General features: G+C 40.8%; 1 protein-coding gene across 2 annotated transcripts in view; it reads right to left on the bottom strand.

Annotated features, from left to right (window-relative positions):
- Nucleotides 1-27,778, bottom strand: part of ELAPOR2 (endosome-lysosome associated apoptosis and autophagy regulator family member 2) — a 182,191-nt gene that overhangs the window by 83,963 nt on the left and 70,450 nt on the right. For both annotated transcript variants that reach the window (XM_042916730.1, XM_042916725.1), the window contains exon 2: nucleotides 9,101-9,221. Coding sequence is in view for 1 of the 2 variants with exons in the window: in XM_042916725.1 (XP_042772659.1) it covers nucleotides 9,101-9,221 (121 nt within the window). In the remaining variant the exon portion in view is untranslated. The remainder of the gene's footprint in view (nucleotides 1-9,100; nucleotides 9,222-27,778) is intronic.

The raw sequence follows: 27,778 nt of genomic DNA on the forward strand, positions 1-27,778 counted from the left end.
GGAGTTTCTATGCTAATCTAGTCTAGACTTATCTACCTCAAAATAGATTCAAAATTTATATTCACTAAGCTAAATTCACTGTAAATTCTATCTTATCTGTAAACCTAAGTTAATAGCTAAATAAAAAGTAATTACATATATTTATGGGAAAATGAATAAATCAATTCCAGAAATAAGACAAGCAAATGTGCCTTTTTTTCTTCAGTTGTTTAGTTTAATTTAAATAAGATTGATAAGGGGTGCCTGGGCGTCCGACTTCGGCTCAGGTCATGATCTCACAGCTCGTGAGTTCGAGCCTCACAGGGGGCTCTGTGCTGACAGCACAGTCAGAAAAAAAAACAAAACAAAAAAAGTAGAAAATGGCATCGAGGAGAAATTGAACACAATACTGAGTCCAGCAAATCTCAGATCTTCTTTTTCCTCCCTCAGGGCTAGTGATGTAGGCAACACGTGAAAACTACCTTTTTATATTTTTACTTGTGAAATTCTCAGAAAAGAAAAAAACTACATCTCATTTTACAAAAATTAAAGTGAGATAGGAGACATTCCAACAAGTGCATGAATACAAACCAGTCCTGGCTAATATTCTCTAATTCGCTCTTCTCTGAAAAAGAGGATTTCGTGAAAGCATTGCCCCTGCATCTCTGAAAACCAATTCCCGCCTCTAACATCCTTTCCAGTGGATGGGTCCTCACACAGCTCTGTCCGTAGGACCATATGACTGTCACTGCACTTCTTGAAGGGGACTGATGAGCCAGAAAATGATCCCCAGCCCCCCCCCCCCAAAAAAAAAAAAAAAAAAAAAAAAAAAAAAAAAAAAAAACAGCTCCTGGCAGGAAAATTGATTTGTTATCCTGGCAGATTAACAATCCCCATTAAATTGGTTTCCAACCTTTTATAAGAAAAAGCTAACTAAGGTAGTTTTCATCTTTAAAAAAAAAAATAACAAATGGTTTTTATTGTGGCTTTCTGACTTCAGTGTTTAATAGGGGAGAATACCAGTTCCAGTCCATCAGGCATAAGATGACATAAGTTTTATAGAAAAAAATACAACAGCAAAGGTCAGGGGAAGGAAAACATTGAGAGTACTTGATGAGGTCACCAAAGGGGCCAGAAACCATGCATTTGTGAAATCAGTTTTCTCAACTTCCAATTATGTCCTAACACTTTGATTCTTATCATCCTGAACTTTTCCTCTTCCTTAGAAGGTGTCAGTCACCCTCTACTTCCTAATATGATTCTGCAGTTTTGAGGGCTGATTCCCTCATCTCCTTATAAAACATGTTTTTCAGAGAACCACCCTCAGCCACTTCCCACCGAACACCACAAGTGACCTAAGGGTTGATTTCTGAGCTGTCCTTTTCATAATCCCATTTGCTCAGGCCTTTCACCTGCCTCATGTGTTGCTGAGCCCATGCAACTTCCACACCCTTCCCACCTGGAACTTGATGTGTCAACATTCCAGACAAAGCCTATTGAGGACAAAGTATGCCTCTCCTTTTCCATATAAAACAAATTTTCACAAATCTGATTGGATCTCTGTGTTTTGCCTACAGAATGAAACAGCCAAGTCGGTCTCTAATTTAGAACACCACATTTAATCCACAAACATTCCAAGGTTCTAGAGCTTTCTTAGGAGCCATGAGAGGGCTACAGCACCTCTCTTCTTGACATGAATGAAGAAGGACCCTATTCTAAAATAAGAATTTGTATTGCTGAGGAGCACCTGGTTGCCGCAGTCAGTGGAGTGTCTGACTCTTGACCCCAGGGTCGTGAGCTCAAGCCCCACGTTGAACGTGGAGCCTACTTTTAAAAAATAATAAATTCTACAGTTGAATAAAGTACCAATTTTTTTCTAATAAACATTGAATAATGAAAGTATATGTATTAAGCATCAACAATATTCTAGGCACAGGGAAAAAAAATACTAACTAACCAACTTTTCGTTGTATATGAGGATACAACTACAAATGTGCCATAAATTCTGAATGTTATTCTCTTACCTTTCAGAGAAAGAGATACAATTAAGAAGGTAGTGACCCCTGAATGGCTTAGTCAGCTGAGTGTCCGACTCTTGGTTTCGGCTCAGGTCATGATCTCATGGTTCATGAGTCCAAACCCCACATCAGGTTCTGCACTAACAGTGCAAAGCCTGCTTGAGATTCTCTCTTTCTCTCCCTGCCCCTCCCCTGCTCTCTCTTTCTCAAAGATAAATAAACATTAAAAAAAAAAAAGAATGAAATCTACAGCAAGATCATTAATGCATTAAAATGACCCATCAATCAATATATCTGAGCCTTTACATGCTTTTTTTAAAATCATTTAGTTATCTGGATATTAACTTGCATTATATTTTACTCAAGAGGTAAAAGTTAGGGGAGCATGGATGTCTCAAGAAGAGGACTAACACTTGTTCAGTATATACTGTAGAATATTCCAAAGAGTCAGGACACCATAGGAGTTAAGAACATGAACCCAGGAACTAGACTGCCTGGGTTCAAATCCCCTTTTTGCCCTTGACCTACCAGTGTGATGTAATACAAGTACCTACTTCAAAAGGTGTGGTGATGCCTAAATAAATTTGAATGAATACATATAAAACATTTATAATTGTGCCTGGCATGTAGCAAATAACTGTTAGCTGTTATAATTCTACATTATTATTTTAATATTATTATTATTGTTGTTACCATTAAGTTATATTATTATGTTACCTAGCACTGTAGATTAGATGTATCAATTCATTTAACTTCCTCAGACATCCATGAATAGCTGTCTCCAGGTCAAAGTCCTTGGTATGACACACAGGAGCCTGTGAGATTTGCCAAAATCTCTGTACCCTCTTGTATTCTCTGACAACCATTCATACAGCTCTCAGAATGCACCTAGGGAAACCCAGTGCTGCCCCCAGTCTGCACCTGTGTCCATGTTTCCTATGTCTCAAAGGCCACTTTGTATCAGTGAATTCAACAACTTCCTTCAGGGTTTGCTTCAGAGATGCTCAGAGAATTAACATATATGGCCCATTAAATATGGCATTTATCGACTCAATCCTCGGTATGGACACAATTTTTTGCACGAAGCTGCCAAAGCTTAGATAATTTTCCAAGGTTATTAAGCTGGTAACAGATGATTCCAAACTTCAAACTTCTATCTGCTTCACTGTGAGCCCTCTTCCTGTGAACAGAAGTCATCCATCTTCCTTGGTAAGATCACCTTAGGTGTTTATATCTATCATTCACTTTGCCCCAATACTATAACATGTTTACCCATCTGCTCTTATTACAATGAAAGGTCATAGAAAACAGTCATCTTTGTAAAATTATTTTTGGATTCCTATTGTCAAGAACATAGGAAATGATAAATGCTTGTTCCAGTGAATAAATTAAAGTTCAATAAGTAGCTGTGAACTGAATATTTTGCCCAAGATATACAAGCTGGTTGCAGATCTGGGATTTAACCATATGTGTATATCACACCTGACCATCAACCATGAGAGGTCTTCAAACAAACACCAATGTAGTTAAGTCTGCAAATGTACCTGCAGAGCAAAGAAATCACATGAAATTAGTTAAACCTAGTGCCTGGGTGGCTCAGTTGATTAAGCATCAGACTCTTGGTTTGAGTTCAGGTCATGATCTCATGGGTTCATGAGTTCGAGCCTGCATCAGGCTCCATGCTATCAGTGGGGAGCCTGATTGGGAATCTCTCTCTCCCTCTCTCTCTGCCCCTCCCCAGCTCGTCTGCTCACATGTGCACATGCTCTCTCTCTCTCGCTCTCTCTCTCTCTCTCTCTCAAAATAAGTAAATAAACATTTTTTAAAAAAAGTTTTAAAAAAAGAAAGAAATTAGTTAAATCTAGTGTAAGTAGAACCATATAAAAGTTTACTAAATTAGCCAGGCACGTGTGCTTACACCTGCGTTTTCCAAAAATTATATCTGCAGAAATTAGCCTGTGGGGTTCAACTACACATTAGATAAAAGAGTCCTGTAATCAAATAAATTTGGCAAACTCTGAGCAAAACAGGATGCACTTAGCACACAGGAAATGTTCTATAAATATGTATTAGGTTTCTCAGAGACTTTAATATGAAACTGTTCACTGTAGCCCTCCATGAAGGGGATTCACCATTTTCTAAACATAATAACTAGTATTTCACCACAGAAAACCCTCCAAACACTTTGTTTACATGAAGTATTTCTTGGGATTAGTATTCCATGGAACAGACTTACAGCAAAGTATGTGACTGCCACTTAGTGCCCAGGTACTGTTTGCCCAAGTGCACTTGCTACTGTCCCAGTAACAACTCATCACAGAACAGAAACAGACTGAGTTGAATCCTGGGGAAAAGTCTACATTTGCAAGAGCTGTGATGCCAAGGAATGGATTTCTCAATCTCCCCCCCTCAGAAAGCTAAAACCAACTCTCTCTTCAGGAGAATCCCTCCTCTTCCTTTACTTCTAAACTGAAATTGAAAGCTGTTCACTGAAACCGTCATGAGTGACTCTGGCTATAAATAGGTAACAATAGAGATCTGAGAGAAATCAAGAAAAAAAGGAAAAAAATTATATTCAATTTCTTTTTCTAATCAGAACATTAACACTTTTTGATCCAAGATAACCAAATATTAGAACTTTATACAGATACTAAAGCACAAGATTACAAAACGCCCACAAGACTCTGACCGAATTGAGGCCAACATATTAAATGGAATTACAGCTATCTTAAATGGTCATCCTCAATTAGAAAACAGTGTGCTATGATTGTGCTCAAAGTCATGACTAATATTTGAAGGGGAAAGCAACAGAAGACACTCCCAGGAGGGAGAGGTATCTTGTAATGTTTATGTCCACCTCAGTGCCTTAGACTTGTCTGAAAATACGTAAGGAAATAAGTAAAGGAATCCTCTGCCCATTCCCAGTAGCCAGGCTTTTATTTTTAAGGTTTGGGCCTTTTTCCCAGTGAGACAGAGATAGAGAGAAAGGGAGAGGGAAAGATGGGGGGGATGGAGGGAAGGAGAGGAAGGGAAGAAGAAATGAGGGATGAGAGAGAAGGAAGGTATACCCCCACCCAGGCAAGCATTCCAAAAAGACTATTGTTTGTGATGATCTAACAAGGTCAAGGAGACCCCAGAGGGTCAAGGCAAGATTTTAGGGAGTTGACCCAACAGTGGAGAAGAGGTGGAGTAGAGATAGGGTCTCTGTCCCTTGCTCTGGGAGAAGACAAGGAGTGTCGTAGTCCAGCAACGGCATGTTGTCTGCGAGCTGGGCCTGAGTGACACCAAGACCTCAAATGACCAGTGACACTCACAAACACAAGTCTCCTGGCACCAGGGCTTTGGAGAAGCAGCATAGTTCTCTGGAGCTAAGCCTGGAATTACCAGACAGAAGGAGGGAAATGAGGGCATCTCAGGGGCCTGCCTGGAGCAGTATTACCTGAGAGACTGAGGAGCTTGCCCCAGCAGACGGGACAGGAGGACAGTGGGGGCCACTGTCAGTTAACAACCAGAGGCCTCTCTATGCCGTTTCCTGAGCCCTACAAGCTTCCCACTCGCATACCACCCAGAGTTCTAGCACAACACAGACTTCACCAACTTCACTTACAAGAGTCTCGCAGCCAGGTTTTTTATATGATTTTTTTTAATAAAGATTATACAATATAGCCTGCCCATCAATCTTCTGGAAAAATTTACAATGGTTACCTGAACATTCCTATCAGCCTTTTCCTAAGGAAAGGCCTGTACTGCTTCTCCTGATTAAAAAAAGAAAGAAAGAAAAAAGAAAAAAACCTACCCAATTACATTCTGAAGCATCTACAGCAATTTCAACTGAGCCCAAACTCTGGGTGTGATTTCATTTAGACATTACGATATGGAGAAATTAAGTCCAACTCAATAATTGCCCTAATACTCTTCAATTATTTGAAGTTGCCACATATCATATTTCTCTTTTCTTTTTCCTTGTGGCCCAACTACTGGGCCACATCATTATGACCTAACTACTGAGTCTAGCACCTATGGGCATCACTCGCCAGCCAAGGTTGTGGTATCGTCCCACGGCTTGCAAGAAGCATGCCAATCCAGAACCGTAACACTTTTAGCCTCCTTTATCCTTGAACCACAAGAGTTTCTAAAATCCTCCCTTGAAGATATCCACCAATAAGCTTTACATCTCCCACGTGGGACCCAGTAAAGTCCCCCATCCTGACGTGGCAGCCTAAATCAGAGGCAGGCTCTGGAATCAGACATGTCTGTACTTGAATCCTAGATCTGCCACATCCTGGTCATATGACCTGTGTAAGGTACTTCACTTCTTTAATTCTGACTTTTCTCATCAATAAAATGGAAACACTGGTATCTATCTGAGAGGGTTGTCATAAAGATACGATGGGAGAATGATATAAAGCCCTCAGCACAATGTTTAGCATACAATCGGTACATGAGAAATGATAGTTATTATTAGCCATAGAAAATCTAGGCCACTGAGCAAATACTCAGTTATTACTATAACTGCCTGCAGGAGTACTTTAATGTCTAGGAATGTGGTAAGCACCATGGTTAGTGCTAGGAATTAACTAAGCTTCTAAGTTACTTAGATATGTTTTTCATGCTTTTTAAAACAGTTTCTAGAGCAGACATAATCACATTATGCGGAAATAAATGAAAATTCAGACTTCAGAGAAAATGCCAAGATTAAAAATGTCCCCAGCCATCATGTCAGTATTGTCATTTTAAAGTCAGTACCATTTTTAAAGTAAGTAGTATCATTTTTAAAATAAAAATTAATAGTGCCTTGATTACTAGTCAATTTTTTTTAGAAAAGTTCTAGCTGGAGTGTGAGATTCATAACATTATCTTTGGAAGACTGGTAAATAATGTGCAAAAAAAAAAAATGTCCCTGGCCTTCTTCAAATAGAAATATTTCCATTTAAGCATCAAATCTATGATAGATTTTTGAACCTTTGGCCAATACCTTTAATCAGTGATATGCTGGTGAATGTTTAACAACCAGCTCTCAGGGGAAAGGAGGCACCTGGTTTGTACAATTTGCCAGTTTCCATGGTGTGAAATACTCCACCCAGGCCTGTTTCAAACTAATAATCAGTTTCCAAAAGCCAGTGCCAGCCAGCACCACCACAGCACCCAGATAAGGAGTAGTGTTCATAATGATTAGGTAGTCTACCCCAACAGGGTTGCTTACAAGGGAACCAAGGAATTAGCTCACAAGTAAAAGGCAAATATAGATTTAAAAAATATACAGATTTTCTAGGAAAGTAACTGAAGCATCTTACAACAGGCTAATTCCACAGGTATTTTTCAGACTGTTTCCCTTTTGCACTCAAATTCCCCCTTAGTGAGAGCTATGCTCTTTCTGCATAGGTGGCTGACAACATTCCAGCCTTATATCAGCTTATTCTATAGTGACCTTGCTATCCTCTGAAGAATCGTGCCAGACTGAGGGGCACCTGAGTGGCTCAGTTGGTTAAGCGTCCAACTTTGGCTCAGGTCATGATCTCATGGTTCATGAGTTCAAGCCCTGCATCAGGCTCTGTGCTGACAGCTCAGAGCCTGGAGCCTGTTTTGGATTCTGTGTTTCCTTCTCTCTCTGCCCCTCCCTGGCTCTCACTGTCTGTCTGTGAAAAAGAAATAAACATTAAAAAAAACTTTTTTAAAGAGTCTTGCTAGACTAAAGTCTTCACTGGCTAGAAGGATCCCAGGTTCTCTCTTTATTCATTGAGGATCTTCCACTAATTTTCCCCATAAGACTACTGCTGTCTTCCTGTCTCCCTTTCATCAGTAAACCCACCACCCATGCTAATACCTTCTCTAGCCAGTAAGAGAGACAGGTTCTATGAATGGGAAAGAATTAACGATCCTTTAATAATTTGCTTATCTATTTGTTCTTGTATTTGGAAACAGAAAAACTTAGCTTTTAGGAATACCATTTTGGAGACAGCATGAAACCCCAAAAAAAAACCTGTCTGTGTCTTACTTCTGGCTTTGAACTCCAATCTATCCCGAGACTACTTCACTGCAGGAACTCATCACTCAACAAATGAAAGGATTAAAAAAAGGAGAGTTTATAAATGAAAACAAATTTAATAACCTATTTCTCTATTAACTCATAATGCTGCACTTCCAACCTGTTTAATTGCTAAAAGACAAGCTACTGAATGTGACATTCATCAATTCTACCATCTGTCTGTAGGTTACACTAAAAAGGCAAATTACATTACTTCTTTGGCTTAGAAAAAAAACAAACCCAGCGCTAAATGGAGGAGTTTTACGCATGGATGTTGGTGATGATAGCAAAGCAATGAGAATGTACTTAATGCTGCTGATCTGTACACTTAAAAAATGGTTCAGATGGTAGAGTTTATGTCTTTTTTACCCAAGGTTTGGAAAACTTTTTTAAAAACGTAAAGAAAAAAATCTATTAAAGAGAAATTCTGCCACTCCGCCTTCCAGAGTTGCAACTAAGACGGTAAACCAGATTTTAAACAGATTTTCTTAAAAATAAATAAAGGGTGCCTGGGTGGCTCCATCAGTTAAGTGTCCAGCTCTTGATTTCGATTCAGCTCATGATCTCAGGAACCACGAGCCCGGCATAGGGCTCTGCACTGACAGTGTGGAGCCTGCTTGGGATTCTCTCTCTCTCTTTCTCTCTCTCTCTCTGCCCTTCCCTGGCTTGTGCACATGCCCAATCTCTCTGAAAATAAATAACTAAACAGGAAGGAAGGAAGGAAGGAAGGAAGGAAGGAAGGAAGGAAGGAAGGAAGGGAGGAAGGAAGGAAGGAAAGAATGAAGGAAGGAAGGAAGGAAGGAAGGAAGGAAGGAAGGAAAGAATGAAGGAAGGAAAGAAGGAAGGAAGGAAGGAAGGAAGGAAGGAAGGCAGGCAGGCACCTTCAACACTGCCTGTGTCTAATTACAGACTTCAGGCATAAGGGCACCGAGTATTAAGAAGAAGCTTTTGCTCTGCTAGATGTCAATGCTATATGCTCATTTTTCTAAAAGTCTCTTACATTCATTATAATTAACTTCGTGGGCCAAACGGATACAGTTTAATCAGGAAAACGAACAGTCAAAAATTCAAAACCTACTGCATTCTTTGCCTCTCACTGGGTCAGGCAGGCCAGAGCAGTCCACTGCAGAATTCGGAATGGCGACTCTCCACCGGGAGCCGCTGCTATCACATTCTGTATATTCAAAGTGGTAATCTTTCTGCAAACAATCACAAAAACAAGCCTTTGTTAGAGCCAGTTTTAATGGGATGACTGTGCTTTCTCAATCACCCCCCAACCTGCACACAAGCCTGATTCCAAACAGTACTCTCTGCTTGACTCTCGGTCTTACCCTATTGCCTTCACACCAAGCAGGGCTTTGTTTTTTGTTTGTTTGTTTATCAAAACTCTATCAGGCCGGGCACTGAGTAGGCTCTGAGGATATGAGGAGGAACAGCCAATGCTCTCAAGCTGTGACCATTGACCTTGAGTCTCACCTCCTAGAAAAGCACACTACAGCACACTACCCTCTTTCTTTTGCAGATATTTTTAAGCTCCAAATAATTGATAGATATGATCCTAAGGGCTAAATAACACTAGGAAACTGAATACCACCCCTGTCCCCAGTTGTTCAAAGAAAGAAGAAACCATTCCCACTGACCTAATTCTCTGCTTAAAATTTAACAGCAGGTATAATAATTAATCATCTAAATGTTAGTAAAAGGCAGTTTTTTAAGCACCTTTCCCAGGCTCCATACACACCCACCACAGCAGGCTGCCGTCAATCACAGAATATAAAATAGACATTTATTACAAACGCCAAATTAAGACCAAACCCACTTAGCTCTAGCTTTTGGGTGCTTTGATGTTTTCACAATGACCCCTCCCCTGGTCAGAGCACATTACAACTGTGAGGTGCTTGAACTGAGGGAGAACAAGGACACAATGTCATTGGAGCATTTTAAGAATGAAAGAAATTCTAAATCCTTCCCCAAATATTTTCAGTTCAATATCCTCTTTATTCAGTGAATATCTTGGGTGTGGCTATTTGGATTCATTCACTCAATTTTGCCTCCCTTACTATATCAGTGACCAGAGAGAACAGAAAACTCAAGTCCTATCAACATCGGGAAAATCAGGTGTGTGAGGTGGAAAGGTGTATGTGTGTGTGTGTGCTTACGCATGCACACGTGTGTACACAGAGAAAGAATATCACTTAAGAAATGGCTCCTGAAATCACAAAGGTGTGGAGTTGAACTCCCATCTCACTACACCAGGTACAATCTGTGTAATACTGGGCAAGCCACTTGACTTCTCAAAGCATCCATTTTTCATGAGTAAACTTAGAATAAGAATATTTCCTACCTTGTATGGCTGTGTGGAAATTGTTTAAGATAATGCATGGAAAATGTTAGCTATATCAGGCTACACTGAGTTAGCGCTTGATGAATGGTAGAGATATTATCCTTACTAAGGATCATGAAGGTGGAGATGATGATAGAGAAAGGAGGTAGTGGAGATGTGGTAAAGCACAAACTGTCTGAGTCTGTTTCCTCTGCTTCAGTTTCTGCATATACATAAGATAAAATGATAAGGGATCAGAAGGTAGAGAAGGTGGAATTATCAGGCTGGAAGCAAAGGTTTTTATGCTGCATTGAGACTCTGCCTCAGAAATAAAATTTAGTATACCTTCAGGCGATCCTCTGTGAATATTATTTTTCTACTCAAATATCTGACCACTCAAGACAACAGATAATTTGAGATGAAGTTGACAAGATCCTGGTTTCAAATATGGCTTACTGTCAGTTAAGGGCAAATCTACATACCTAAAAAAAAATCATTTTTAGCAGCCAAATGGGAAAAATTTTCCAGAAGAAAAGTTGGGAAGAGTGAAGGAAGGAAGGAGGGAGGGGGGAAGGAAAGCAGTAAAAGGTCACTAAATGTGACTACATACCATGGTCAAACACAGAAGTCATCATAAAGTAAAAAATAAACAACAAAACAAATGGGTGAAGAAACAACACAAAACAAAGGTTAATTAACAATCCTGGGTTTCTAAAAACTAATCCAGGAAAGGACGAACAATTATTTGGAAATATGGTCAAAGAACATACACAACTCATTAAAGAGCGATACAAACTAAAAAAGTTAAACCTTGACAAAGAAATACAAACAGTTTTCATCAAGTTGGCACATTTTTAAAATCATGTTTAAAAGTTTTCTAAGGCCTGGGTGACTCACTCAGTCAGGCATCTGACTCGATGTCTTGATGTGGGATCGAGCCCCACATCAGGCTCTGTGCTGACAGTGTGGAGCCTGCTTGGGATTCTCTGTCTTCCTCTCTCTCTGCCCTTCCCCCGCTTCACAGGTGTGCACTCTCTCTCTCAAAATAAATAAACATTAAAAAAAAAAAAGTTTTCTTAGACTTCAGTGCAGTAAAAGGGGCACTTGTGTGCCTCCCATCACAGAGTAAAGTGATGCAACCTTTCTGGAGAAAAGTGGATCAGTAGCTTTAAAGTGGTCAAAAATTTGAACTTCAAATCCCTCTGGTAGCACCCAATCTAAGGGGGAAAAACAGTTAATGTGGTCAGAGATTTATGTGCAAAAATGCTCCTCACAGCTTCCCTATAACTAGAAGTAGTACCATTAATAGCTGAACATGATAGAACCATACATTATTTATCTGACATTGTTCACATGCATCTACACATGCATCGGTACTCATAACAGTGACATGGTTCAGGAAGGACAGTGAACAATATTGCCATGGTTCAACTGAAACTCAGACTGGCTGAATGATTTAGCCAGAGACACCCAGCTACTATGTCACATAGCTAAGAGCAGAAGTCAAGCCTTGTGTTTATTTACCAGAGTTTTCAGTTTAGATAACACCATTATGCTTAAAATAGAAGGTTACTGTTTTAAAATCGAAGGAATGGGAAAAGTTTCTAGTATCAAAGCCTGATGGTTTGACAAGTCTAACAGTGAGCCTGGGGATGTCGTATATTCAAACAGGAGACGAGAGCATGCAGAGAAGCAGAAACCATTGGATTCCCCCCTACGTTTCACAGTTCTGATGGCAACAAGTCCAACATGAGTATCACTGGGCCAAAATCAAGGTGTCAGCCTCCCTCCAGAGACTCTAGGGGAGAATCCACTCCTTGCTTCTTCCAGTTTCTGGTGGCTGCTGGCATTTGTTGGCTTACAGTCTCCACCTCTGCAATCACACTACCTTCTCCTCTTCTGTCTTATCTCCCTCTGCTTCATTCTCGTAAGTACACTTGTGATTACATTTAGGATCCAGTTAGATAATAAAGAATAATCCCCCCATCTTAACTTATTCACATCTTCCAAGTCCTTTTTTCCATAAAAGATAATTCATGGGTTCTAGGGATGAGGACATGCCTATGTTTTCTGGGCAGGGAAGGCATTATTCAACCTACTACAATCCACTCCCTGGCTCCAAAGGCACATGTCCCTCTCACATGCAAAATATATTCACCATATCCCAACATTCACTAAAGACTCAACCCATTATAGCACCAACTCAAAATCCAAAACATCATCTATATCTCATCAGCTCCAATGTCCCAGAAGTAAACCTCCAAATCAGGTATGGGAAGACTCATTATGATACACATTGAGGCAACATTCCTCTCCATCTGGCACCTGTGTTACCTGCTTCCAAAATACAATGGGTTTGGACCTTAACAACAGTTATAGACATTCCCATTCTAAAACGGATAAACTGGAAGGGAGAAAGGGAAGGAATAAGCCAATAGTCCCAAGTAATTTCAAAATCTAGCAGGACAGATTCCATTAGTATTCCATTAGAAACAACCCTCTGTAGTTTAGGGCTCCAACATCTGGGCCCAGAGCTCCACCCTCAGAGTCATTCTTAGGTTGTTTTTGGTTTTTGGTTTGTTTTTTTTGTTTTTTTTTTTGCTTTGTTTTTTCAAAAGGAGAACATATTTGCAGCTGAGATGGTTTATTAAGCTGTTTCTTGCCTGTAAAATTTTGGGATTCCAATGGCCTTCCTCCATTTCACCCCCCTCTGTTCCTTTCAGTTCAAGCTGGCGGTGTTTCTGCTCACGTTATCAAAAACCTTGTGAGTCTCCTGTGCATGTCACAAGATTCATTCCATTAGATGGAGAATCTTCCATAGATCTTTCCTGGACAGTCCCAGCCCTATTCCTGGCTTCTGCTGAGAGGGTTAAAAAGACCCATGAGTCTGACACCCAATTTCCTCAGCACGAGCAAAAGGTTTTCCAGACACATTCTTGGGCTTCTCTCCTCAGCGTACTTTCATAATGGCGGGTCTCCTGATTTTAGCATTGTCTGCAACCTGGACAAAATGAGAATTTCCCCAATCATCAAGTCTGGTTTCCTTTTTATTTAAGAATTCTTCCTTCAATTTGTCTATTTCCTCTCACATTTTACAACAAGCAGCAAGAAGGAACCAGGCCGTACCTTCAATACTTTGCTCAGGAATCTCCTCTGGAAATATCCAAGTTCATCACTTATAAGTGTTGCCTTCCACCCAAACGTAAAACAAAATTCTTCTACATTTTCCACTACTATATAACAAGGACCATCTTTTCTCCAATTTCCGATGGCATATTCCTCATTTCCTTCTCGGCCCTAACCAGTAGCACCTTCACTATCTCTACCAACATTCTGCTTAGGGCAGTTCCCCTTTTCTCTACTGTGCTCCTCACCAAGTTCTCACTGAGCCCTCAATGGCAGAGTCTTTGGTACTCACATTTCTGCCAACAGTCTGTTCCAGCCAACCCAGGCTTTCCCTACAATGTGCCTTAAACTTCTTTCAGTTTCTGTTCTTTACCCAATTCTAAAACCACTTCCACATTTTTAGGTACGGTTACAGCAGCTCCCCACCTCTGGGTCGTAATCTCTGAATTGGTTTTCCAATGGCTGGTGTAACAAATTGCCACCAATTTAGCAGCGTACAACAAAAGAAATGTCTTCTTACAATTCTGGAGGCCAGTAGTCCAAGCATCGCTGAGGCATCAGCCAGGCCACGCTCCTTCTGGAGATTTCAGGGAAGAATCCATTCCTTGCCTTCTCCAGCTTCTGGTGGCTACCAGCATTTGTTGGCTTGTGGCCACATCACTTCAGTCTCTGCCTCCGTGGACACATTGCCTTCTTTCTCCTCCCACTGGGACTGCATTGAGGGCCCACTGAGATAATCTACTATCTCAAAATTCTGTCACATCTTCAAAGCCTTTTTTTGTTGTTATTTATCATGGAAAGGTAACATTCACAGGTTCCAGGGATTAGGACTTGGGCAGGGGAGCATTATTCAGCCTATCACAACCCACTATTGTAGAATGGCCTTGACCAGCCATGCACTTACATAATGGCTTCCTTGTGTCTCTTGTTCCCACTTATTTGTATTAGGAAGTCTTCCCTATTTTCACATCCCACTGAGAAGATCCTGGCCCTCATATGTAAAATTCAGGTAATTTGTTATCATCATTGCAAAATAATGATGCTGAGAAGTCTGACACGAATTCCAAAAGAAGGCCTCAGAATAAGCTAGGAAGCTCAGAAAACTCTCTTTTACCACTGTCATTCAAGTTGCCAATTAGGAGATGAAAACATCAATAAGAACAGGTCAAAGGCATACCATATTCTCTGCCTGTAATGGCAGATGTCATATGTCAATTAATTTTCCTAAAATTCTTTATCCTATCTGCCTCCTCCCAGTTACTGACCTCTCAAGGGCCACAGCTACTCTATGTTACAAAATGCTTAGGATCGCAGCAGGAAGCTTTAATGTGTTTATTCATAATTTAAAAATATTGAAATGCAGACGTATTTCATGAAGAGGGCAGCATTCAGGGTCAGGAATTTAGGTTGTAGCCCAAGCCAGATGGGTTTTAAATTATTTAATAGGCTATTTCATCTGGGCCGATAACAGAGAATTTTCTTTAAAATGTGTTTCTGAAGGCAACGCTTAAATCCATACCAAAGATGTAAGCAATAGTGTGAAGTAGTAAAATCACTAAAGATACAATATATACTCCTCAAATATTCTTATTGGTATTCAAGGTACCAAATAAAGAGAGTTAATAGCAAATAAGTTTTCAGATTTATACATAATACCCCAAAACTCTAGTCACAGACCCATCTACACCATTGAGCACTTCAGTGATCCCTGGGAAATGGGAATTTCCCAGGTGTTACAGAGCTATTAAAAAGGTAAATTTTTTCTTATACCAATGTAGAATACATGTCAAAGATTTTATGTATCATTAATTAGCAAGTCAATCCGTAACATGTTGTAACAAGTTCCAAGGAGAATTCAAAGAACACCCATTAGCTGGCAATCAGGAAAGCGAAATGAACAAAGAGATGCAGAAAGAGTAAATACCCAGAGGATGATGATGAATTAATTGCATTCCAAAGAATAAGACACACTCTCACCTCCATGGACAAGAGTCATCTGTATTACTATTGGTTTCCTACAACTCAACAGTGTTGTAAAATAGTTCAAAGACAAAGGTATAGGCCCCTAGAGCAACTGATCATTCAAGCAAGGGGCACCACACAGGACACCCAGTCATCTTTTCTGCCTATTTCAGCATGTTTCACAAGTTTTCCTGACAAGTTGCAGGGGCAGAAGTCCTGATAATTTCAGGGCTCTAGACAGTTTATTGCCAAACATAATGACATGAATCAGAGTGTGCTCTAAAAACAATGCAACATCAGCTCGCAGGCCACATTCTCCAAATCACAGACTGGACAAAGCATTTGGACCTACCATACACAAAAGATGGCAGCTACTTAGACATGTCTGCAAATCCCAGAATGCTGGGGCACGGAGACACTGCCCCAAATAACAAAATGATGGTATCCTTCGAAAACTTTGCAGTGTAAATATGTGGGAACCAGAGAACAACCCAAAAAGAAATAGAGCATGGAATTACTACTGATCACCAAACATTTAAGGAAAGATAATCCCTCAGTAGAAATCATGGTACTCCCCCCAGAAACACATGCTCACAAATAAAAACCTAGGCACAAACTCTCAAAAAGCAAACTTTACAACTAAAACACAAAATATCAGAATACGATGGAATAAACACTGGAGTCCCCAAGTGCCCCTGACAAACACTCTCCTTGACCAATCTTAAGGCTAGCTCCTCTGAACTCTCTTCCCGGGGAAGCCTTGGCCTTTGGGCGTCTGTGTTCATCTTTGCGTCACCCAGTTTTAGAAGTCAGTTTACCCAGAATCTCCCCCCACTTATACTTGATGGTTTCCCACCCTGCTCCCTGCCTATGAACCCCCACTTGTCCGTGCTATATTCAAAACCCAGCCCATTTCTCTACAACGTCTCTTTTCTGCTATTACAACCGTTCCAGAATAAAATCTGTTTTTACTCTTTGAACCACCAACCAGTTCTGGTTTCCCCTGACACCCCCAAACACAAAAGTTGTTTATATTTCAAAAGCTTCATGGCATCCACAAAAAGCTTGGGGTATTGCCTCTAAGCATGAGGACAACTATTAGAATTTTACTACACATAGGCTAGCCAATGATTCAAATAAATCTCACATATAAAAATAATATGCATATATACATGTCTTGACAATACACACATTTTATATGAAACATTAACATATATAATGATTTATGCTTATAATAATATGTATCATTTTTTATGTTAACATTAATATATACCATTCTTTACTATGTGGCACTTGGTTTATTAAATAAGCACTATGGCCTAAGTGCTATGGGGAAGATCTAACATAATTACAATGCATAGTCCTTGTACTCAGGCTTATTATTTTGTTGGGAGCAGACAGGACACACACGTACCATATGATTTTATAAGAAAGCATAAAGATTAGGGGCTCCAGAGTAGAATACAAGTATCACAGGTCAGTGTTCAAATCAAAACTCCTTCTGGTGAAAATTACCAACAAACATCCCTTAACTCTCCCATAAGGTACAATGTTGTTCCACTTCTCAATAAATTCATCGCAGTCTAAACCCTCTAGCAGATATCTACTGTAGAGGCTGTTTCAGGCAAACAGCCTTGATCGATGGAACATAGAAAGGGCCGATAGTCAACACCTGGCTGAATACAGACAGGCCCATCATGGGACCCACCTCAAAAAATCCACAGGCCATAACTAACCAATGGGCTACTTACAACCAGGCACAGCTACCAATAAAGGGGAAGATTCTGGGGTTCCTGGGTGGCTCAGTCGGTTAAGCATCCAACTTCAGCTCAGGTCATGATGTCACAGTTTGTGGGTTCAAGCCCCACATCAGGCTCTCTGCTGACAGCTCAGAGCCTGGAGCCTGCTTCTAATTCTGTGTGTGTGTGTCTCTCTCTCTCAGTCTGTCCCTCCCCCGCTTATACTCTGTCTCTCTCTGTCTCTCAAAAATAAATAAACGTTCAAAAAAAAATTTTTTTAAAAAGGGGGGAAGATTCCATATGTCACCATACCTCCTCACCTTCCCCCTTTTAAAACAGCCCCTATCCACGGCCTTGCTGCAGACAGCCCCTCCTCTGCTGTCCTGCCTCCTGCTCTCTTGAGGTGTATTCTATAAACTTCTGTCGCCTTTGTCACTGCCCGTACCACCGACTTCCACCCAGTCAGTCGCCCCCCATTTGGGGGCCCTCATCTGATCAGGAGAGACACCCCATCTAGACACCACAACTATTTCTTAGCACCCAAATGGCTTGCTTTTTAGGAGCCATGTTTTCTGGAAAAATAAGGGAGAATGTGCATGAGGTGACCTCATTATGTAATGATTTCAGAGTCAGAACAAATTTCTGTGAGCTGGACCACCTGAGCAGCTTTTGAGAAGAAAGCCCTGAAAGACAGCAGGGTTTGTACGCATTCTAGCCCTACCAGTTCCTTCGTGGTTAGTTTGATAGGGTGTGACAAACAGTGACACAAAGCCTGAAGGTAATATGCCTGAAGATATGCAGTGAAATACAGTAGCCTGAGGGTGGAGAGACAGATGAGCCACTGAGTGAACTAATAAAAGAACAAACGAAACTGCCTGGTCTTCTGTGGAAGACCTCAGGGGAACTCTGAAGTTTGTTCACGGCAGTGACCCGTCAATGAGAAATTCAGTTCCGAGTAGCCCCTAGAGTCAACTAAGAGGTGACCACAGTTAATTATAGAGACGCAGTAGATGAGCACACACTATATTCAAAAGAATACAGGCAGTTAGAGGACTCAGGCCTCACAGAAGAAGTGCTAAGACCTACGAGAACACGCACACAAGAATGGGACAAAAAGAAGCAAATATAATCCCTTTTCTTCATATATGGTTCCTTCTCCTTGAACGTCTTTATGTAAAGCATTGAGAACAGCACACCCTGTATTTGATGAGACTGCAGCTCCTTTGGGAGGAAAGCTCTCGAATCGAAGTGCTCAGCAAACAGCTTGCACCCATATTTGAGACAGCGAAGCAGCAACAAGTAAAAAGAATAGGAGCCTATAGGGCCTCACACAAATACTTTGACTGCACTCCAGTGAGTGAGCAAACTCATCCTACTTATATGCGAAGGTCAAAAGTGTGAGAATACTTACTGCAGACACACACGCATCTTATAATAAAAACTTCCTTAGCCCACATTATCAAGTACATGTGCACAGTAGCAATGTGCAGTAATATTTATATTCAGATTTTTCTTTTATAAAAGGAATGCGGAGTTACCATGGGAACCTAAGGCTAAGTGAAGTAATAGGTATCTGATCTATTTATGACACATCCTCTTCGCCACATTTGCAGACACTATTGCTTTTGTGAAATTATTTTGACAAAGTTCATGTTTTAAATTGGAGTTCAATGTCTCTCTGTGTAAACAGGGCCTCATAAGCAGTCACTTCATTTTATAAATCAATATATATTTATTGAGCACCTCCCATGTGCCAGGCGTAGACACGTGGACGCTGGGGATGCTGCAGTGAACAAAGCGGCCTAGTCCCTCGTCTCACTGGGCTTACATTTTAGTGTCAGTAAAAAGTGCCCAGGGCTTCTTGGAAGAATCCAGGCTAGACCATATTCCGTCTATGGTGTCTCAATGCAAGTTTTTAAAGGGACAGGCAAAGAACTGGAAACAACAGACCTAGATCCCAATCTCACCTCTACCAGTGAGAAACTGAGCTAGGGAAATGGACGGGACCCCATCAGAGAAAAAGTTGGGTTTTTTTTCCTTTGCTTCTGTTCCAGCTTCTATTCTTGCTAGGATCTACAGCCCCACCCTACTCTGCACATGTCTTGTAATGCCAATACTGTATGTCCTCCTTGGAAAGGGCAAGGAGTCAATCACTTCTCTAGAAGAGATAACATCTAACAATGGACCAGGTGAGAATGGCCAGAGACAGCTATCATAGGTGTATTCCAGACCACCAGAGCTAGACATCTCCACACCAAGGCCCCCTGGCTCCAAGGAATAACACCTGGGCTCTTGTCTTTGTTCTAAGCGGTTCCTGGATGCCTGAGAGGATATGTGCACCTGACCACCATCCTCAATAAAACCCCCCAAACAAAGACAAGACTCATGCTTCTTTCCTGAGTCTCCCAGATGCTCTGTCCATATCTCCTCTCTCTATATCTTCAATAAACTTTGCTTTTACCTCCTGATGGCTCACATTTGATTTCCATCCCGCGTGAAACTAAAGACCCTCTGGGCTGGTCCTACAGGATTGGGTCCTTAGGCCCGGCCTGCCTGCATCAAAATGTAAGACCTCAAGCAACTCAACCAACAGTATGCACTCAAGTGCATACTTGATCTTTGAAAGAAAACTGTAGAATTATAGTCTGTATCTCATATTTTCATGGCTCTTAATAAATGGGAACCAACTACCTCCTGTACTACCCTGCACTGTCAGGGAATAATATTCTAAACCAAGTCTACCCATAAAGAAATGAAGAAAACTTCAATTTTCTCAAGTAGTTTATAGCTAGACATCTATAATAGTACCAATATTGGAAATGCTAACTTTAATACTCTCATAGAAGATACTGAGTAAAAGTATTAAAAAGTCTTTAAGGGGGGCGCCTGGGTAGCTCAGTCAGTTAAGCGTCCGACTTCGACTCAGGTCATGATCTCATGGTTCATGAGTTTGAGCCCCGCATCAGGCTCACTGCTGTCAGTGCAGAGCCCGCTTCAGATCTTCTGCCCCCCTCTCTCTCTGCCCCTCCCCCACTCATGCTCTCTCTCAAAAAAAATTTTTTTAAGTCTTTAAACACATGCAATCACTATTTTATTATCTAACTACATTTAAACTTGCTGAATTAAACATATGTTTGTCTTTGCTCCCACAAACCCACAAGAATTTCTCAGGAGAGTAAGGAGTAAAATCCTAACAGTTTAAAAAGACAAAGATAAAAAGATTAGAAGTGAAAATGACAATAGATGCAGATGTCAACAATTTTTTAGAAGACAGAAAGCCTAAGATGAGCTTTATCAACTTACCAAAGCAAGAAAATCTGAAAGCGAAGAACTACATAAGCAGATGAAATGAGAAGAAAGCTGATTTGAGCCGCAGGAAATCTCAGAACTGAAAGTACCAAATATCTCAGAAAGTCAACAAAATCTACGAACAAGACTGGTTGAAAACCTGTTTGAGAATACAGATCCCTTCCTCCCAATTCCCTTCCACATCATGACAAGAGATAAGAATTATTTCCTCTGGAAAAAGTAGAATAGGGATTCGGGACATGAGCAAAACAAGTGGAAGGAAAGGCCTCTTGACGAAAATAGGGGACCATGTGAACTAAATACTGAATGATGAGATCTGCCTCAAAGACACTTACCCATCAACACTCAATGCCAACATCCAACCCAGCCACCTCCAACACCAGTGTCTTTTCCACTTGGGCCACCTTCCCTAAACACTAGCAGAACGACCTTCCTGCTCCCAAAGGAGCCCTCAGGGGCTGTGACACCTCACATTATGACAGTCACCCCTATCATTTCAACTGATTTTCATATATGCTTACCTTATAATTGATATTAGCTAGAATCTCAATTTTGTCCCTTGTCCACAAATACGGTAATTATTTTTGTTATTAACAATAACACTCACATTTGCAGAACCCTGTAAGCTTTCCAAAATAATGCTTATAACCTTTTCCGACTCGAACGAGGCCACAGCATAGCCCTATGTAGGAGGCAAGGGTCTTATCTCTGTCATGAGGGCCACTGTCCTGTTTCAGTCACCATCTTGTGCCTCCTGGATGGCTATCACCAGCAGCCTAAGTGGCATTCATCTTCTGCTCTTTCTCCCTCATGACGCTCTGCAGCCAGGTCTAATTATGTCATCCCTGCTCAGAACCCTGCAACAACTTCCATCTGGCTGAGGAAAAAGCACATAAAAGGTCTCTGTCTCTCCACATTTCGTTTCTCAACCTGTTTCATGTATGAAATATCGAAACAGGATATGTGCTACATGCTACACTCTTCCTTGCCTCCAGGCCCTCGCACAGGACTTGTTCTCTGCCTGGAAGGCTCTCTCTGCCCATACCTGGTCATAACCTAAGGACATCTGTACAGTAACAAAGCACCATGTAGCAGCTCTCTTTCAGTCTCATCCATCACATTTGTAGGACCAAGGGCAAGGGTCTGAGATATCCGTTCCTCTTCTATACCCACCCACACCTTAAATAGTCTCCACACATACAAGTGACAATGCCCGCTGCCCACCCGGTCTGTCACCACTGCTCCCACAGCCCACAATCAGGATGCACCTGGGAAAAGCCCATGAAGGCCCTGGCAGCAGACCCAGGCCCTTAAAGCATACAGTTCAAAAGTCATGTCATCTAGAGCATGGCATACAAGGGTGGGGGGCAGGACATCCAGGTGGGTTCCTTGGCCAGGTGACTACGTGACAAGAGGAGGAACACACCTGGAAGAGGACCAGAATGACACCCTCTGCAGGTGGTAATGATCCCCACTGTATAACAACATCCACACAAAAAAGACAGAATATCCTAGGAGGGAGGAAGAATCCAATCTAACTTTGGAGGGCTTTCTTGAGTGAAGGTAATATATTTTTTTTGTTTGTTTATTTTTTTCCCCCTAACCTCAATTAAAACTGCACAGTGGTATGTAGAAGGCCAATTTTCCAAACAGGGAAAAGCCAAATCCCTGGAAATCCATCTATTCTGTCTAATTACACATGGCTGCAAGCTTATCTGTGTGTAATAGCAATTATACATTTTTTTAAATATTTTTGAGAGACAGACAGGGGAGGGGGGGAGGGAGGGAGGGGGAGGGAGGGAGGGAGGGAGAGAGAGAGAGAGAGAGAGAGAGAGAGAGAGAGAGAGAGGAGAATATGAGTTGGGAAGGGGCAGAGAGAGAGAGGGAGACAGACAGAACCCAAAGCAGGCTCCAGGCTCTGAGCTGTCAGCACAGAGCCCGATGCCAGGCGCGAACCCACGAATCGTGAGATCATGACCTGAGACAAAGTCAGATGCTCAACTGACTGAGCCACCCAGGCGCACCATCAACTATACGTTTTTTATGTAAACTAGGCTGAAACTGAAAAGGCACCTTTGCTTCTGCAAAATTTGAGCAACTACTTACTATTTAATGAGCACCAAGAGAAACAGCATCAAAAGTTTCAAAAACGTATTAAAGGGGCACCTGGGCTTAGCCAGTTAAGCATCTGACTTCAGCTCAGGTCATGATCTCATGGTTTGTGAGACTGAGCCCCGTACTGGCCTCTGCACAGACAACAATAGTCTTCTTGAGATGATTCTCTCTCTCCCTCTCTCTCTGCACCCCTCCAACACCACCCCCCTCAAAATAAATAAACTTAAAAAAATAAAATACAAAAAACTTGAAAACAATCTAAATGTGCAACAAGAGACTGATTAATAAATTATTATATACCCCCCACAGGATTTTATATAGTCCATTCTAAAATGATAATGCCAATGCCATATTTAATAAAAATATTTCTGACATTTAAGTATAATATAAAGGTTAAGAAACACTATGCCTGAACCCTTTTAAGGTACATGAGTGTATAATCAGTATATGGAAAAGTGACTCAAGGTATATATACCAAAAGGTTGACAATAGTGAACTGAATGCTAAACATAGTGATTTCTATTTTCTCTTTTGTGATTCTGTATTTTCAAGTTTTTCTATAGTTAAAATGTGTTATTTTCTCTAAGTTGAGGTACTTGCTCTGCTAAGACAGAAAAAAGATGCTCATATTTCTCTTGACTTTAGGATAAGGTACCTGGTAGGACGTGCAAAAATTTGAAGGCTTTCACTGAAGGCTTATTCCATTACCATTCATTGGCACCTCAGTCTAGATTAGTTTCTCTGATGAGTGTCAATCACCAAGCAAGGCTTTAAGGACAAAGGTCCCAAGACATAGGTCAGATAAATTCTGTACAAGGTAACATGGAAGAAAAGACCCAGAGCATAAGTACTGGATAAGCAGGCAGATAGAAGGAGGATTCTGCTACAAGGAGGAAAAAGAAAAATGGCAAGAGTCAGAAGGGAGGAAAGAGAACAAGGAGGTACAGGAGTTCTGAAAACACACCTGCGGGATTCATGAACTTGGGCCAGGAAGAGGTAAACTCTACATCTGAATCCAGCTAAGCCATTGGCCAAGGGCAGACAGAAGAGATTTATAAAAATAAATTTTAAATTCAAAAGCTAATAATCATCAACGCTACCACTTGAAATTGAGCTTTACTTGTAAAGAGTGTCTACAGAAATAGCAGAGGTGACAAGTGGCTCTGAACATTTTGACATCTCAATCATGTTTTTGCTTGCAAATTTTGTGAGCTGAGTAAAAATAAGCTGAAGTTCTTTTGCCCTCAACTGATGCTATAAGAATCTCTCAAATAAATAGAATTTTTTAAAATCCTAATAAATCCTAATAACACCTATTTTCATAACTACACTCCTAGAAAACAACCTTAAAATATCTATTAAAAGGTTTTCCTTTTTAATCAGAAAGAATAAAAGTTGTTCTGTCTGACCAGCATCCTTTTCCCATTTCTATCAGGTAACAGTATGCCCCTTGCCCTAGTTACCTTTTGGGGAACTATTCTAAGATCCCATGCAGTTCTGAATGGGCAGCCTGGAACACCATGCTGTAATACAGACCTGTCATCTGGCCATTATTAGCAAATATTCACTGATGTCAGCCAACGTACAGAAAGCCCACCACAACTTCTCTTTCCCAGCCTGCCCCAAAAAACAAAAGTCAAGACAAAACAAGAAACAGCAGGTGGATTGGGGAAGAAAGCCAAAACTCAAATGATAACCAGCACACTGGTTCTTTCTTCTTCCTTTCTCTCCTGGCTTTGAGCCAAAGATGAGCCAAGTCGGGGACCTGTCTGGTAGGTGCAAACTTCAAAAGCTCCAAGAGAATCCTATCTTTCTGGCCACAGGACCAAGAAAAGTGAACTCTGTTACCTGGATAATGGTGGACAGGGAGGAGAGGACCATGGGCTTCATTTTGTTTGTTTGTTTGTTTGTTTGTTTTGCCCTTGTTTTCCTCTTCCAGCCTTGCCCCAAGGCCAGCCCCAGTCTTAGACCTGCACTGATGACACCACAGTGACCCAGGAAGCTGACACTCCAAGAAAAAACCCATCTCTCTGGATAAAAGAACGAAAACAGGGGATTCTGCTGTGCAGAGTTTGGGAGAAAACCCTTTTTCTTCTCTCCCTTTCTTCTCTTGCCTCTTTACCCTATTCAGCAAGAATCACAGAAAAGTGTGGAGGCTAAAATATGCAGTAATCCCATCTTTCTGGCCATAGGAAGTAGAAAAAGGAGTCCCTGAGGAAATATCCCAAAGTGATGGCGAAGGGGATCGCCAGTTCTGTGTGTGGACCCACACAAGCCCCAGGCTCACCTCCAAGCAGGCCCGTGTGGAATAGAGTGAAAGAATCACAGCACTGCCACAGAGAACCCAAGTAAGGTATAAACCACCACTCCAACTAAACCCTGAGAGGCTCAAGCAGGAGGCAGAAACTCCAACCACCGAAAATAAAAAATAGACAATGTTTTGAAAACTGAATTAACACCGGAAATGCCATGTACAAAAGGTGGTGGTCTGAACCTAACCATGTCAGCCGTCTGTTAAAACAAACAAAAAAACTCTACAGAGAATTTTTAAAGGACCCAGAAGTCTCATAGCAGATTTTTTTAATGGAAGTATAATTGACATATAACATTATATTAGTTTCAGGTGCACAACACAGTGATCAATATTTGTATGTATTGCAAAAAGATCATAGTTAGTTAATAACCACAATTAGTTAACATCCATCACGATGCATATGTCCAAAATGTTTTTCCTGTGATAAGAACTTTTAAGATTTACTGTCTTAGCAGCTTTCAAATGTGCAGCACAGCATTAAAAACCATAGTCATCATGCAGTGCAGGACATCCCCATGACTTATTTATCACTGGAAGTTGCATCTTTTGACCCCTTGTACTCATTTCGTCCACCCCCCACACTCTGCCTCTGGCAACCACCAATCTGTTCTCTGTATCTAGAAGCTCTACAACATAACATTTTAAATATCCAGAATAAAATGCAAAATTATTTTGACATAGAAGGAACTAGGAAAAATCTGACCAATAGTCAAAATCAATCAGTATATGGTAACTCAAAATGCACAGATATTAAAATTATCAAAGAATTTTAAGCAGCTATTATAATCATCCCCCACGAGGTTACGATACTCAAAAGCCTGAGGTCCCCATGGCTGTTCCATATTTCAACCAATTCTTGGAGCTACCCCAAAAATACATGCACTCAATACCCTGTTTTAAAGCTGAAACTGATTTGAGCTGGGTTCCTGCCACCTTCAACCAAGAGTGCTGACAGATACCTGAGGTACAGGGTAGTTCCATGAAACCAACTCATATTCAAGACTGTCTCAAATCCCAGGTCAGGTAGATGACTGCAGGGGTTGTGACAGCTGCCAACCATTACTGAATAACATATACCAGTCACAGTGCCATGTTCTTCCCACAAATCTCAATGCTGTCCACAGCCTTTGAAGGGAGAGTTTTTATGGGTAAGGAAACTGGCAAATATTTAAGTAACCTCCCAGTGTCACACAGCTGATCTATAGCAAAGCTAGGAATAGAACCTAATCTAATCCTAAATCTGCCGAATTCCAAAGTATGACATCATGATCATGAGTTTCCATGTTAGGTCCTAAGAGCTAATGACAGATCTTAAAATCTTAGAAGCAGAAATCAACATAAAAACTGCTACCTCACAACCTGTCTCCGTAAGTCACAGAAAGCAGAATTTAGCCAGCAATAATTCCCTTTGCCCAATCCCTCTCCACACTTCCCTGCTGATTCCACCACTCTGTGTCCTGGGGAATCAATGACCTCAAAGTAAATTTAAAAATAATTCTAGGGGCGCCTGGGTGGCTCAGTCGGTTAAGCGTCCGACTTCGGCCTGGGTCACGATCTCGCGGTCCGTGAGTTCGAGCCCCGCATCGGGCTCTGGGCTGATGGCTCAGAGCCTGGAGCCTGCTTCCAATTCTGTCTCCCTCTCTCTCTGCCCCTCCCCCATTCATGCTCTGTCTCTCTCTGTCTCAAAAATAAATAAACATTAAAAAAAAATTAAAAAAAAATAAATAATTCTTCACAAGTTACTTGTTCCAAGATATCTTTAATTTCTATGGTAAGGCTTCTGATGACTCAGCTTTGTCTCTCTTCCTCTTATGTTGGTTTTAAAATAATATTTAATGTTTTGTTTTCTAACTACAAAGCAATACATGTTCAGTGTGACAAGTTTAGAAAATACGGAAACACACAAAGACAATAAATATCTGTTATAATCTCACCAACCAGAAATAACCACTGTTAGGATGTCAGTCATATTTCTAAGCAGGTTTTTATATCAAAAACTGTTATGAATTATATTACCTATTTGACATTAAGTCATATATTTACTTTGGAAAAATTAGAAAATACAGATAAGGATGACTTTCCTTTCTACAGGTTTCTCTTGATTCATATTTTCATTTTTTTAATGTTTATTTGTTTTTGAGGTAGGGGGAAGGCACAGAAAGGGAGGGGAACAGAAGATCCAAAGCAGGCTCTGAGTTGACAGCAGACAGCCCGATGTAGGGCTCGAACTCAGGAACCGCGAGATTATGACCTGAACCGAAGTCAGACGCTTAACCGTGAGCCCCCCAGGATGCCTTGATTCATATTTTTAAAGGCAATATACAATAGTCACTTCCAACAAGAAAATTAATCATGTGTCTTTCCAAAATATAATACACATCTCTGTACACAGGAATGAATTAAGACAAAAAAAAATACACAAGGCACACTGTTAGAAATTATAAAGTCTATTTAATTTAATTTATTCTGTTCCCCAATACATACGGGCATCTTTGTGGAAAAATAAATATTTTCTCAGGGCTTTCCACAGCCTTTCCACAGCTATGATACAGCTCAGAAATGTTAAGCAGGCATATTATTCATAGCCTGAGATGACCCTGATTCTAGTCCCAGCACCTCCATTTTTTCAGCTGTGTGCCTTAGGAAAGCCACCTGACATCTCTGAGCCTTGATTTTCTTGTCTACTGGAATAAAGTTGAAATAGTTTCTCTTCGTATCTTATAGGACTGTAAGTAAATTAACGGACCACTATCCAAACATGAGATGATCATTCATACAGAAAAGAAAGTAGTGTTCAGGTTTGTGTGCCTAAAAACTTCTTACTGAATTACTATATTTCAGGCCACACCTTATACTAGGCATACAAAT

The sequence above is a fragment of the Panthera leo genome, chromosome A2 (assembly GCF_018350215.1).
Source record: "Panthera leo isolate Ple1 chromosome A2, P.leo_Ple1_pat1.1, whole genome shotgun sequence".
NCBI classification, from domain to species: domain Eukaryota; kingdom Metazoa; phylum Chordata; class Mammalia; order Carnivora; family Felidae; genus Panthera; species Panthera leo.